Source organism: Mustela nigripes, chromosome 14, assembly GCF_022355385.1.
Source record: "Mustela nigripes isolate SB6536 chromosome 14, MUSNIG.SB6536, whole genome shotgun sequence".
Classification (NCBI taxonomy): Eukaryota; Metazoa; Chordata; class Mammalia; order Carnivora; family Mustelidae; genus Mustela; species Mustela nigripes.
The window spans coordinates 8,469,258-8,481,997 of NC_081570.1; the positions used below are offsets into that span (position 1 = coordinate 8,469,258).

At 54.2% G+C, this 12,740-nt stretch overlaps 1 protein-coding gene across 3 annotated transcripts in view; it reads left to right on the top strand.

Moving 5' to 3' along the window:
- The window catches only part of MFN2 (mitofusin 2), a 26,259-nt gene extending 21,004 nt beyond the window's left edge, over nucleotides 1-5,255 (top strand). For all 3 annotated transcript variants that reach the window (XM_059375630.1, XM_059375629.1, XM_059375631.1), the window contains 3 exons: nucleotides 665-861; nucleotides 1,688-1,822; nucleotides 3,212-5,255. In XM_059375630.1, coding sequence (XP_059231613.1) covers nucleotides 665-861; nucleotides 1,688-1,822; nucleotides 3,212-3,281 — 402 coding nt within the window. In that variant the 3' untranslated portion in view covers nucleotides 3,282-5,255. The remainder of the gene's footprint in view (nucleotides 1-664; nucleotides 862-1,687; nucleotides 1,823-3,211) is intronic.
- The last annotated feature ends 7,485 nt before the right edge of the window (nucleotides 5,256-12,740 follow it).

Below are 12,740 nucleotides of genomic sequence, written 5' to 3' on the forward strand. Positions count from 1 at the left end.
GGGGGGGGGGGGGGGGGGGGGGGGGGGGGGGGGGGGGGGGATCTGAGGCCCCGTTGCCCGCCCTCTCTGTAGGTGGTGCATTCTGTGCTGTGTGCCTAGAGGATGACCTGGCAGGGGGTCAGCTCAGATGCTGATACCTGATGGTCATATGACCCTTACCTTAAATACCCCCTTTTATCCAAACAACCCTGTGAGTTGGGTGGAGGCCATTATGGCCCTTTTGGGAAGAATGGGCGGAAAGAAACTTGCCCAAGTTTCAGGCAGGCAGGCAGCACCGAAGCCTTGCTGTCTGGCTTCACATCCTTTGCTCTTTGACTATAACAACACTGCCTTGAACTGAAATATTACAGACCAGGCCAACAGAAGCCACCCACTGAGGAACAAAATGCAGACTCCTACTTCTCAGTGCCATTGGAATGGAATGTCACTTTAGAGCATGCCTACATTCATCTTTAAGAATTCTGAGTGTCCGTGTCTATGCTTCTAGTCCTAAGGCCACCTTCCCTGCCCCCTGTCTTCTTTGCATGAGTTACGTTATGTGGTCAACACGAAGTTCCTCTTGTTTCTGAACTGGGACCCTTGGGCAAGTCCTGGTGGTCACAGCCGAGAGGATGGGCAGTGAGACCCAGAGGGTCTGTGTCCGCTCATCACTGTGCCTCTGCAGGTGTGGAAGGCGGTGGGCTGGCGGCTCATCGCCCTCTCCTTTGGACTCTATGGCCTCCTGTATGTCTACGAGCGCCTGACGTGGACCACCAAGGCCAAGGAGAGGGCCTTCAAGCGTCAGTTTGTGGAGTACGCCAGCGAGAAGCTGCAGCTTGTCATCAGCTACACTGGCTCCAACTGCAGCCACCAAGTCCAACAGTGAGTGGCCCCGTTGCCCCGGGGCCGGTGCTGGCTCCTGTGGCTCAGGACGCCCTGTAGCTTCCCTTTGGACCGGGCCTGGATACAACTGGGTCCCAAGCATCCTCTGCCACTGGCCTTCAGCTGTGCAGTGTCAGCTTTGAGACCAGGGACGGGGAGAGGGGTCTTGCTAGGGACGCCTGTGTCCTGGGTTGGGTCCACATAGGCCTCTGTTCCCCCAAGAAAGGAGGAGATGGGAAAGCAAGGGACACTACTTGTAGCATTTATTACAGGTCGCCTTGGAGGGCTTGGTTTACAGGCAGAGCTTTGACATGCGAAGTCGCAGGCCTGTCTTCCTGGCATAGCTTTGGGCAGCTTGGGACTGGATCGCTTGCGGGGCGGGCGCATGGGAGTGCGGCCTGCCGAACGCTGCTCCGTGGCAGGCCCCTTGCTCGGCACTTGGCACCTAATTTCTCATTTTCTCTGGGAATCCTTTGACATAGACGTTGTTTGCATCGACATTTTTTTGGGGGGGAACAGACTGGAAGAGTCATCCCTTTTCCCCTGCCGCTGGGTGATTAGCAGCAGAGCTGGGATCTGAATCCTGGCCGGTTGTGCCCAAGGCAGGGTGCTCCTGGCTCTCTCCCTGTGGCGATGCTGTGTGGGTGGCGGCTGTGACAAGATGTCGGCTGGCGGCAGGGAGCCACAGGGGGGTGGCGCAGAGCAGAACTGTCAGTGGCTGACGTACGGGCTACCTGCTTGCCCCACACTCGGTGGGACTTAGCCAGGCATGGCATTCGGCAAAACAGCCACGTGGCCTGGTTGATCCAGAGTCTCTCTCCTTTAGGGAGCTGTCTGGGACCTTTGCTCATCTGTGCCAGCAAGTCGATGTCACCCGGGAGAACCTGGAGCAGGAAATCGCTGCCATGAATAAGAAGATTGAGGTTCTTGACTCACTTCAGAGCAAAGCAAAACTGCTCAGGTGAGGTCAGCCTGGGCAGCCAGAGGTGCTCCGGTGTGCGGCCCGGGTGCTGTGGGGGCCTCCGCGCGGCTCTGTCTTGGGTGTGGACATGGACCTCACTTGCGTGGGAGAGGTTAGATGGCACGCCGCTGGAGGGCCAGTGAGACGGAGGGCCACCGGCCTCCAGACGCGTGCAGTCGGGCCTGGGGTGGCAGTGGAGGAACCGAGATGTATGTGTCTTTGTAGCAGCCCGTGGCTGGCACTTGAGCTCTGGGCATCTCTCCAAGCTTGTACGACCCATTTCCTTTTTCTAAAAGGGAAAATTGGGGCCTCCAGAAGTTACTTGCCTAGGATTCCATGGGAAGCGGTCAGGCCAGGAGTAGACAACTCCAGGCACACGTGCCCCAGCAGGCTGTGGCTCTGCACATTGATGATCTTTCATTGTCTACTGTGTGCTGGGCCTCTGGGCTAGACCTGCCACATGCTTTACTCCATTTCTCTTTGAGCCCAGGGACGGGCAGGTCAACCTCTTTACCGCCAGGAGAGCTGGGTACCCAGCTCTGGCAGGGCCCACGTTGGCACACCATCCTTGTGGGGTCCCTGTTGAGAGTCAGAGCTTCTGTCCGTGCTTTGCTGGAGAGGATGGCTCAAAGGCGCAGGAAGCCTGGGTTCGTGCCCAGGCACTCACTTTAGGGCAGGTCACAGAGCTTTCTTTGGTCTTACTGTTTTCATCTGTAGAACAGGGCAGGATTTCATGACAGAGCCACAGAGCTGCACCTAAAAGCGCTGTGCAAAGGTCCTCGGCCCGCTTGGCCCAAGATAACATCAGCACGCGGGGACCCTGTGCTTCCTGCCCCTGCTGCTGACGTCAGCGCTAGTCCCCTCAGCGACTAGTGGACTTTCCCTCCCTGACAGTGCAGATGGGCCCTCCCCACCCACCAGCCTGGCTCAGGCCTTCTCTGGGGACATGTGGGACCTCTCATGGGGGGGCGTGTGTGGTGGAGCGTGTTTCTGCCCCTTGTCATCAACAGGGACGGGGGAACCCGTAAGGGCTGCTTATCCAGCAACCCAACCCCTTGCCGATGGGCAGGAAAACCAAGTTCCGGACAGTTTGGGGACTTGCTTGTGGGCAGGTGAAGCCAGCATAGGGCTGGAGGGTCAGAAAAGCCCGACTTCGGCTCTGGCACGACAGTTGACTATAGGAAGTTACGAGACCTCTCTGGGCCTCTTTCCCTTATCTGTGCAGTGGGGGGAGCCTGGAGGAGTAAACAAGGTTAGACGGCAGGCGTCCTGAGAAGAACACGCGCGGCCTGTCTTGCTCAGGCGTCCTTAGAAGAACATGCGTGGTGGCCTGTCTTGCTCTCTGCTGTGATCAGCTCCGAGGGCTACAAAGTAACCATTTCTCCACAGGAACAAAGCCGGTTGGTTGGACAGCGAGCTCAACATGTTCACGCACCAGTACCTGCAGCCCAGCAGATAGTGGGCTAGTGGGCCGCCGCGAGCCGGAGCCCGTGTGGACAAGGGCGGTGCCGCCAGTGTGTGGGCCTCCCAGCAGGGTCACGCGCAGCTCCTGCCCGTGGCCACCACTGTGAGAGGGAAAGCACCTCCGTCTCATGCCATTTTGAGCCCCTGATCGCTAGTTCTCTCCCCCACCCTTTGCCTGCTGTTGCAGGAAGATTTGGCTTGTGCCCCTAAAGGAAACTTTAATGACGACGTGGACAGCATGACACCAAGGAGTCGAGTCTTTGCTTTGTCAGGAGCCCTGGACTGAGACTCACTTGAGTGCGTGACGAGGTCCTGGGATCTGCCTGCCCCACGGAATGCCTGGTTGAAGCTTTTGGGGGTACCAGGCAGACCCCCTTCTCCGGCCAGCACCAACACTGACCCGCGCACACCCGCCTGCAGCGCGCTCCAGCACCCCTGTGGAGAAAGGCCGCCTGAGGGAGGGTTGGGTTTTCTTCCCAGGTTGCGCTGGAACAAGTTCCAGAAAGGCCGAGTCCGTCCCAGAAGGGCTGTTGCCTGTGTGTGTCAGTTTGGCCCTTCAGCTTTTGGGCCTCGCTCCTTCCGCAGAGCATTTCAGACTTGTCTTGGGGGCAGGGCTCGCCTCGGTTGGTCTTGGAGCCTCCTCGTGCTGGGAGGGGGAAGGTGTTGTAGAAGCCACTGGAGTCAGAGTAGCTGAGGGCAGGGGCCGCGTGGGGAGAGCAGGTAGCCACGTCCCTGATGAGGGAGGGCCTTGGCCTTCCTCCTCTTCATGGCGTCCCTTGTTCTGGTTTTGGTCCTTAGCCCGTGTAGTCTGGTTTTTCCGTTGGTCAGAGATGGTTTGGTCCAGAGCGTTCGAGGATGTAGTTGAAGGAAAGAAGGCGGAGGGAGGGGGGTGGGCCCGATCCAGGATGGCTGGAGAATGTGGCCTCCACGGAGAACAGAGCCCTCGCGGGGTCCGAGAGCCCACCCTGTTAGCTCGGTTGTGTCCCTGTTAGGCTCCTTAAGAAAGGCTCCTGCCCCCACCCCCCTACCTTGGCTCAGGCTGCCCTTGACCTCCGGACCTCTGGACTAAGTCTCCTGTGCCAGGAAGGCTGCTGCTGCCTGAGAGACGGTGTGGGACACCCAGCCGCCCTCCTCCGGTCTTCCCGCCCTCCCTGCTCCCCACAGCCTCTTGCTGACCCTCACTTGACCTCGTGTTGACTTTGAGAAATGTTCCCTGTTGAGTTTGGGATTGTTACTGGTTGAAGTGGGGGCAGGTTCCTGTCTCCAGGGTGTTAACTGGGGCAAACAGCCTTCACAGTTCAGGTCGGAGAACTTCCTAGAAACCAGCAGGTTCTCTCTCCCAGAAAGAGCTGGGGCTTGTCCTCTTGAAATCCCCCCCCACCCCCGCCCCGCCACCACCGAGGTTCCGGGAAATGAGCTGGTGGCCTCTGCTCCCCAGTAGATGGCCACACAGGTGGTATCCTGTCTGGTGCCCGCTCGTTCAGACCCGTAGTGCAGCTGCTGTGTGGAACCAAGTGGGGGACCTTGCCGGGATCGCCCCACGGCAGGAGGATGTTCGAGCTTTTTGCCAGGCCTACATGGTCACTTCACAGCGTGTCAGGAGAAATCATTGTCACACGATTCCAATGAATTTTGTGCTTTTTGGGGAAAAAGAAATTATTTAATAACTAAACATGAATTTTTTTGAATGTAGCCCCTGGGCAATGAATGAATTTTGAGTTTCTTCTACAGTAAGTGAAATTAAATATATCCCACTGAGGGAAAGGCTCGGACAGAAGTGTGGCAAAAAGCACTTTAATTTGATGCTGCTAACTTTGTTCTCCGGTTTTACGTTCATTTGCTAGAGTGTGAGACGTGCTTGACACAGTGAGTGTTTTCTCTGATGTACTTAAGGTGATCTACTTGCCTGAATTACTCCTGTATCACTGCTGATAATACTGGCACTAAAATAAAACCTAGTTGGAAATACTGCAGGGCCTCAGTTTACTGTTCTTAGGCAAACCACGACGGCAGGCTGTATTTTGAAATGACCTTAACTTTGTTCAGGGGAAGTTCCAATTGTGATTTGCCTATGGGTTCCTCTTGCTCTTGGAAGGACTCATACTCTGAGAACAAAAGGCGTAACCGATCTTTAAGAACCAGGAAATCTAGAGTGATGTCTTTACAGATTTCGCTGTAACTCCAAGCCATTGATTTTTCACTTAAAAAGTAATGACTCAGACTGGCCCACCCTAGTTTGCTTTCTGAGAACTTGGCTGTGAGCTTTCTGCTTTTTGAAGGGCCCTCGGCAGTGACTCGTCAGCCACCCTGGCCCCCGACACCTGTGCCCCGGGCTCTGCCTCCCCCACTCCTCTCACCGCGCTCGATGGCAGCCTCATCCTTCCCTAAACCTAGGCCACGAACTTGGGGTGTCATCCTGGACTCCAGGGGCACTTGCTTCCACCTTCAGAATGCCTCTGGACCCTGACCACTTTCCCCGGCCCATCACAGCCCCCACTCCAGCCCTGGGCACTGCCACACAACGTGTCCCTACGACCCTTGCCTTCAGGTGCTTGTTTCAAGGCAGCGAGCAGCCAGAGTGACCTTGCCATAGATTTGAACTAGAACTCAGTTCATGCTACTCCTCTGCCTTGGCTCCTGTCCCACCCAGAATGGGCCCAGATCCTGGCGGTGGCCCTTTCAGGTCTGCAGTACCCCTTACTCCCTGGGGCCCTCTGCTTTGGCCACACTGGCTCCTTGCTGTTTGAAAGTGCTAAGCACATAACCTCCTTAGGTCTTGGCCCTGGCTGACCCTCTTTTTCCTCTAGACATCACAGCTAGCCCTCTCACTGCCAAGCCTCCTGAGATGTTCCCTCATTGTCTGGGTCTACCCAGACCACCCTGCGTACAATCCTTCTTTCCTTCCCTGTTTGCTGGCGTTTCTGAGGACCTCGCCCTGCAGCCTCTGGGATAGGCACGTTTTCCCACTAGCCATCCTCCTCACGTAATAGGGTTTGTTTGATATGTCCGCCTGCTAGAACACGAGCTTTGCAAGGCTTGAGCTTTTTGTCTGTTTTGCTTATTGATAATGTCAAGCATTTAGTTCAGTGCCTGGCCCAGAATCAGAACTCAGCATTAATCCTTGCTGAGTTAATGAGGTCTGTCCTAATAACACAGTCCACATACTGTCAGCCCTCCAGGCTTGGGGCCCAGAATGAAATGGTACTGGAAACGCCCTAAGAGTAGGCATGGGGCTAGTGGCTTTCAGATGTTCAAATGTCAACAGCTTCAGGGCTGATGGGTCCTGGATTGGAGCCCAAGTCTTAATTTCCCAAAGCCCAGTGGCTTTCAAACCTACCTACCTTCCAACCTTCCTTCCTTCCTTCAGCTCTCTCTCTCTTTTTTTTATAAAGGTTTTTTTTTTTTTTTTTTTTTTTTTTTTTTTTTTAATTTATTTGACAGAGATCACAGGGAGGCAAAGAGGCAGGCGGGAGGGCGGGGGAGAAGGCTCCCTGCTGAGCAGAGAGCTCGATAACAAGGTTAGATCCCAGGACCCTAAGACCATGACCTAAGCCTAAGGCAGAGGCTTTAACCCACTGAGCCACGCAGGCGCCGCCCTCTCTCTCTGTCTTTCTCGCTCTCTCTCTTTCTGTCTGTGTGTCTTTCTGTTTTTCTTCTTTACCCACAATTAGAAATACATGATAAACCAGCACACACGTGTGTATATATAGGTAAAGCCGAAGATCTAAAGGCAATGCCCTTTTCCTGTGATGCACAGGGATTTTCTCTTCCGCTGCTGTTCACAACCCACTAAGTTGTTCACCAGCTGCTCCTGCCATGTTTGGAAAAAGGTGTTCCACACCCTGTTCCTCACTTAGCACCGCCTAGTTCTCTGTGCCCCGTGGAGACCAGATGCCTGTGGTTGCTCAGCCTACCTCACCCACCCACTGAGAGTTCTGGGGAATCCAAGAGGTGGGATTTTTGGTTTTCCAGTAATAGTGTCCCTGTTTAATCACAAAGTAAAATCACAAAGTGGCCAGAATGTGCCCCTCTTCCAAGTCTGAGCCCTCTTCACAGACGTCAGCTGAATTCACCCTGTGCTCCAGGACACGGATTTCTGGCTCTGAGTCATCAGGCTTGAGATTAGAACAGCCTATGTTAAAGGAGAGCTGAGCACGTGTCGGACATTTATATGCATGAACCCAAATCTCAGACATTCGGTGATCTGTTTGTCTCTGTGCAGATGAGGGAGTTCATGAATTCATCAAAACATTTGAGTGCCTACTGTGTGCTGATGAGCATGGTGCCTAGCTTAGAGACACAGCATTGAGTCATGTGGATAAAAGCGTCTGTCTTTTTCCAGAGCTGGTATGCTAGCGGGGAGAGCTGGACTACAGGCAAAACCAGTTGAATAGGGCGCCTGGGTGGCTCAGTCGGTTAAGCCTCTGCCTTCTGCTCAGGTCTGCCTTCGACTCGGGTCATGATCCCTGGGTCCTGGGATCTGGTCCCACATCGGGCTCCCTGCTCAGCGGGGAGCCTGCTTCTGCCTCTCCCCGTGCTTGTGTACTTTCTGTCTCTCTGTCAAATAAATAAAAATCATTTTTAAAAAAACCCAGTTGAGTAAAAGTCATAGTATATCGGCAGATAAGGACTGTGGGGGGAAATGAGGCTGGGAAAGTTTGGGGAGGGCGTTACAACAGTGTGGTTGGGGTAGGCCTTCTGAGAAGACAACATTTGAAGGATGACAGTGCGAATGAAATCCTGTAGACACCTGGGGCAGTGCATTCTAGATGGAGGGACTGGCAGGTGCAAAGGCCCTGAGGTAGGAGCATGCCCATTATCTTTAGGGAACATAATGACCCTGATGTGGCTAGAATAGAGTGAGGGAGGGGAAGAGGAGTAGGAGACAAGGTATGAAAGGGACCTGGAGGCAGATGGGCATCTCACAGGTAAGGACTTTGGCTTTACTCTGAGTGCGGTAGGTGCAATTGGAGAGCTTTGAGCAGAGAAGTCCCATAAGCTGCCTTTCATTTTTTTTTTTTTTTTAAGATTTTATTTATTTATTTGACAGAGATCACAAGTAGAGAGGCAGGCAGGGTAGGGGGAGCAGGCTCCCTGCTGAGCAGAGAACCCGATGCGGGGCTCCATCCTGGGCTGGATCCCAGGATCCTGAGATCTTGACCTGAGCTGAAGGCAGAGGCCTAACCCACTAAGCCACCCAGGCACCCCCCTATTTATGGGGTCGCAGGCTGCTGTGAAGACAACAGAGTAAGGATGGAAGCAGGGGGACCAGTCACAATGTGACCCGTGTTCCAAGGAGAGGGTGGTGCCTGGGGCCGGGTGACTGTCATGGAGGTGGTGAAAAGCAGTCGGGTTCTAGAGTCCTTTTATTTATGTATTTATTTTTAAGATATTATTTGTTTATTTGACAGAGAGAGAGAGACACAGCGAGAGAGGGAACACAAGCAAGGGGAGTGGAAGAGGGAGAAGCAAGCTTCCTGCTGAGCAGGGAGCCCCATGTGGGGCCCCATCCCAGGGCGCTGGGATCATGACCAGAGCCGGAGACAGACACTGAACAACTGAGCCACCCAGGCGCTCTCTGGAGTCCTTTTAAAGATCACATGGGAGTCCCTGGATGACTAGGTTGGCTGAACATCTGATTCTTGGTTTTGGCTCAGGTCATGGTCTTGGGGTCATGGAATCAAGTCCTGCGTTGGGCGGAGTCTGCTTGGGGTTCTCTCTCTCTCTCTCATAAATAGACATATCTTTAAAAAATATATAAAGCTAGAAATGATGGGCTGTGCTGACGGACTGGGTGAGTCATGGTGACTCGGGGTCCTGGGCACATGGTAGGAGAGGGACAGCTTCAGTGGAGCACGTTTGGGGGAAACCAGGACGCCATTTTCGGACTTGTTACCTGTAAGGCCCATCTTCTGTAGTTGGACACGAGAACTTGGAGCTCAGGCAGAGTCTGGCCTGGAGATATGCCTTTGGGAGTCAGCACATGGATGGCCCTTGGCCAGGGTTCTCCGGAAAGCGGAGCCTCAAGGAGAGGGCTCACGCACCCTCATTTTATTTCTGCGGAACAACCCCAAGGGGGAGCCGGCGGGGAGGGGGGAGAGAAGTCGGAAGGAGGGAGAGCCGGCAGAAGGCCGCATTAGAGTTGGCCGCAGTTGGAGGGGCCTGCAGATGAACAGACGGTGACCTTGAGAAGCCCCGCAGGTGAATCTCGTACCTTTCCTGGGTGGGGACGGAGGTGGGGGGAAGAATTTATCCACTATTTGTCTCTTCCTGCTGATTGAAGATTTGCCCCTTGGGACACTGAGTATTTCTGCGTTGCATATATGAATGCTGGGGCACCAAACTGGGGTCAGTGGTGGTGGGGGTGGCGGAGGTGAGGGGCGCGGGTGTGGGCTGGGGGCCGGTGGGGCCGGTCGTGCTTGCCCCGCATCACTCAGTCCGAGCAGAGCTGGAGCAACAGGCAAGTGAGGCCAAGAGGGTCTGAGGCGGAGGAGAGGGTTTATGTAGAAAATTCTACCCCCCAGATCACCCAGAGCTGCATTTGCCTTCCTTCCCTTCTTCCCCGGGAGGGGAGATCTCAGTCTGACCTGACAGAGCCCTACGAGGCGGTACGAGCCCTAAGGTCTCTGCCTCGGGGGACTAGTGACCAAAGCTACAGGCCCTCCTGGTCCAGCCGGTCCATCATCCAGCCCCATTCTGGATTGCCCTTGTCCCAGCCTATGCCGCAGCTGTGCCGGTTCCTGGTGTGGTGATCCAGACTTCATCCCAGGGGACCCGAGCCCTTGGCTGTCTGGTCCTGCTTGGGCCATGATGGTCATGACTGCCGCTTGTGGTTACCAGTGGGTGTAGTGGGTGTAGAGACACCAAGGAACAGACACTCGAGGGTGTTCCCAACAGTCCTCTGTCCCACTGCATAGCAGCAGCCCTGGTTCCTCACGGGGATCAGAATCTCTCCCCAGCAGCACGGCGACTCTGTCCCCTGGTCCACCAGCAGGACAGGCATAGCCACCGGGGGATGGCCACATCTTCAAGTTCGATGGGACTGTATCGTGTCCCTCGGCAGAAGCTTCCTGCCTCCGGGCACAGGAAACACAAAGTCCAGAAGTGGGTCACTGGAGTGCTGGAGGGAAGGGCCTCTATTTACACCCTCTACTTCCTGTCCCCGAATATTCTAGCCTCAGGGGACACGGTGGCCTATCTCAGCTGCTCAGAGAGCAGAACTGTGAGGTATGGTCCCTGAGCTTGGTCCTTCCAGGCAATGCCACGTGGGTGTTGGCGTTCCTGAAAAGATCAGTGGATCCTTTGGTCACAAGCACATTGTTCCACATTTTACCAAAAACAGGTCCCTTAGTGTGAGCCCATGTGTGTATATCACGTCACTACATCGGGGAATCCAAAGCCCTAAGACAGTGGTCGGGGTGAGCCCCCTGTAGGCTGGACGGTACGTGGATTAGCATCAATCTCAGTAAGTACAAATTGCCCCCCTCCAGGGCAGACAGAAGCCGGATGCAATCCACCTGCTACCAATGGCTGGCTGGAGATGTTTTGCTTTGGCAGACCAGGCATTCGGGACCTCCTGGGGCCTTCAGGAGAGGAGCCCAGGCCCCTTCACTCCTGTCATCATGGCCACCGTGTCTGTCCTTGGGCCCTCTGCACCCACACCAGGGAGGCTGCGGAGGGAGGCTGGCTGATGTCTACCAGCACGTCTCCCATTCCACCTGTTTGTTGACTGTCTCCCCTGCCCTGGACATCTCTGTTGGGTGGATTTGAAACGCGAGACATGGATTTCATCTGTTGTGCCCCCTCCCATTGGTGCTCACTGGCTTATCTTCCTACCGCCTCCCCAGTTCTCCTGGGACCCCATCTTCCAAACTTTCTCCCTGAAACTCCTGGGCACCAGCCAGATCACCAGCCACCACCCAGGGTGGTGGTGTGTGCCTTTCCCTCCGGCCGTTCATCCCTCTTTATGCATGAATGACCAAGTGTGCAGTGCACAGCTGTGTCCAATGGGAGGACTGGCCTTCATCTTTGTCCTCAGGGCCACTCCCAAGAGGGGTTGGTGGTGACACAGGAGTGACAGCTCTCTGTTCCAGCTAGTGCAAACACACTGTGCCCAACGAGACCAACTTCTTATTTGTTTCTTTTACTTGCTTCACATCTTTTTTTTTTTTTAAGATTTATTTATTTATATATTTATTTGACGGAGTGAGAGAGAGCATGAGCACAAGCAGGGGGAGCAGCAGGCAGAGGGAGAGGAAGAAGCAGGCTTCCTGCTCTGTGGGGGGCCTGATACACCACTGATTCCAGAGCTCTGGGATCACGACCTGAGCCAAAGGCAAATGTTTAACCAACTGAGCCACGCGGGCGTCCTGCTTCACATCTTTTAACACCTTTATTGAGATTTAATTAACTAATTAATCTATTTGTTTTAAAGTAAGCTCTATGCCCAACATAGGACCTGAACCCACCACCCCGAGATCAAGAGTCGCATGTTCTACCGACGGAGCCAGCCAGGCGTCCCTTATTGAGATATAATTTATACACAATAAACTGAATGTTTAAAGTGTACATTAAGTTTAGACATATGTATGCACCGTGAGGCCATCACCACAACCAAGACAATGGACACACCCATCACCCCCAAGGCTCCGTCATGCCCCCTTGTCATTCCTCCTTCCATCCCCGCTCCTTGCAACCACTGATCTATCACTATACATCTGTTCACATTTTCTAAAGTTCTATACAGATGGAAGATACGGTGCGTACCCTTTCTTTCCCAGGCAACATAATTATCTTGAGATGCATCCGTACTGTGCGTATCAATAGTTCGTTCATGGCCATGGCAGGATAGCAGCCGTTGTGTGCATATGCCCTGATTCGGCAGACACCTGTTGACCTGTGTTTGGAAACAGCTGCTGTGAGCACTCCTATGCAAATCTTTGTAGGGACAATTTTCTCCCGCTTGGATAAATGACTAGGAGTAGAATGGCTCGTGCAGTGGGTATGAACTTAACAACAACAGCACAGCTTTATTGAGGTGTCATTTACACACCCTTAAATTCACTCATTTTAAGTGTACAAGCAAACCATTTTAGCGAGTTTACAAAGTTGTGCAGCCTGCACCACAACCCCGCTTCAGAGCGTGTCCAGCGCCCAGAATCGTCCCTCCTGGTCCCCCCACCACTTTGCTTTAGTCCCTTCCTTCCGTCCTCCGTCACTACTATCCTTTTCCCCCTACCTGCTAATTTGCTGAATTGCACTGGTTTTAAAACGTTCTGGTCAAGTCAGTTCATCTGGTACCACCTCGTTTGGGGTTTTCTCCGTAAAATGGGGCTGGCATGGATTCCAGGTGCTTAACCCACTCCTCTCTCTCCCTCGCCCTTCTTCTCTGCCTCCCTGTGCCTGGCACTGTGCCTCTGGGTACAAAGTAGGCACGACAAATCCTGGGAAGAAA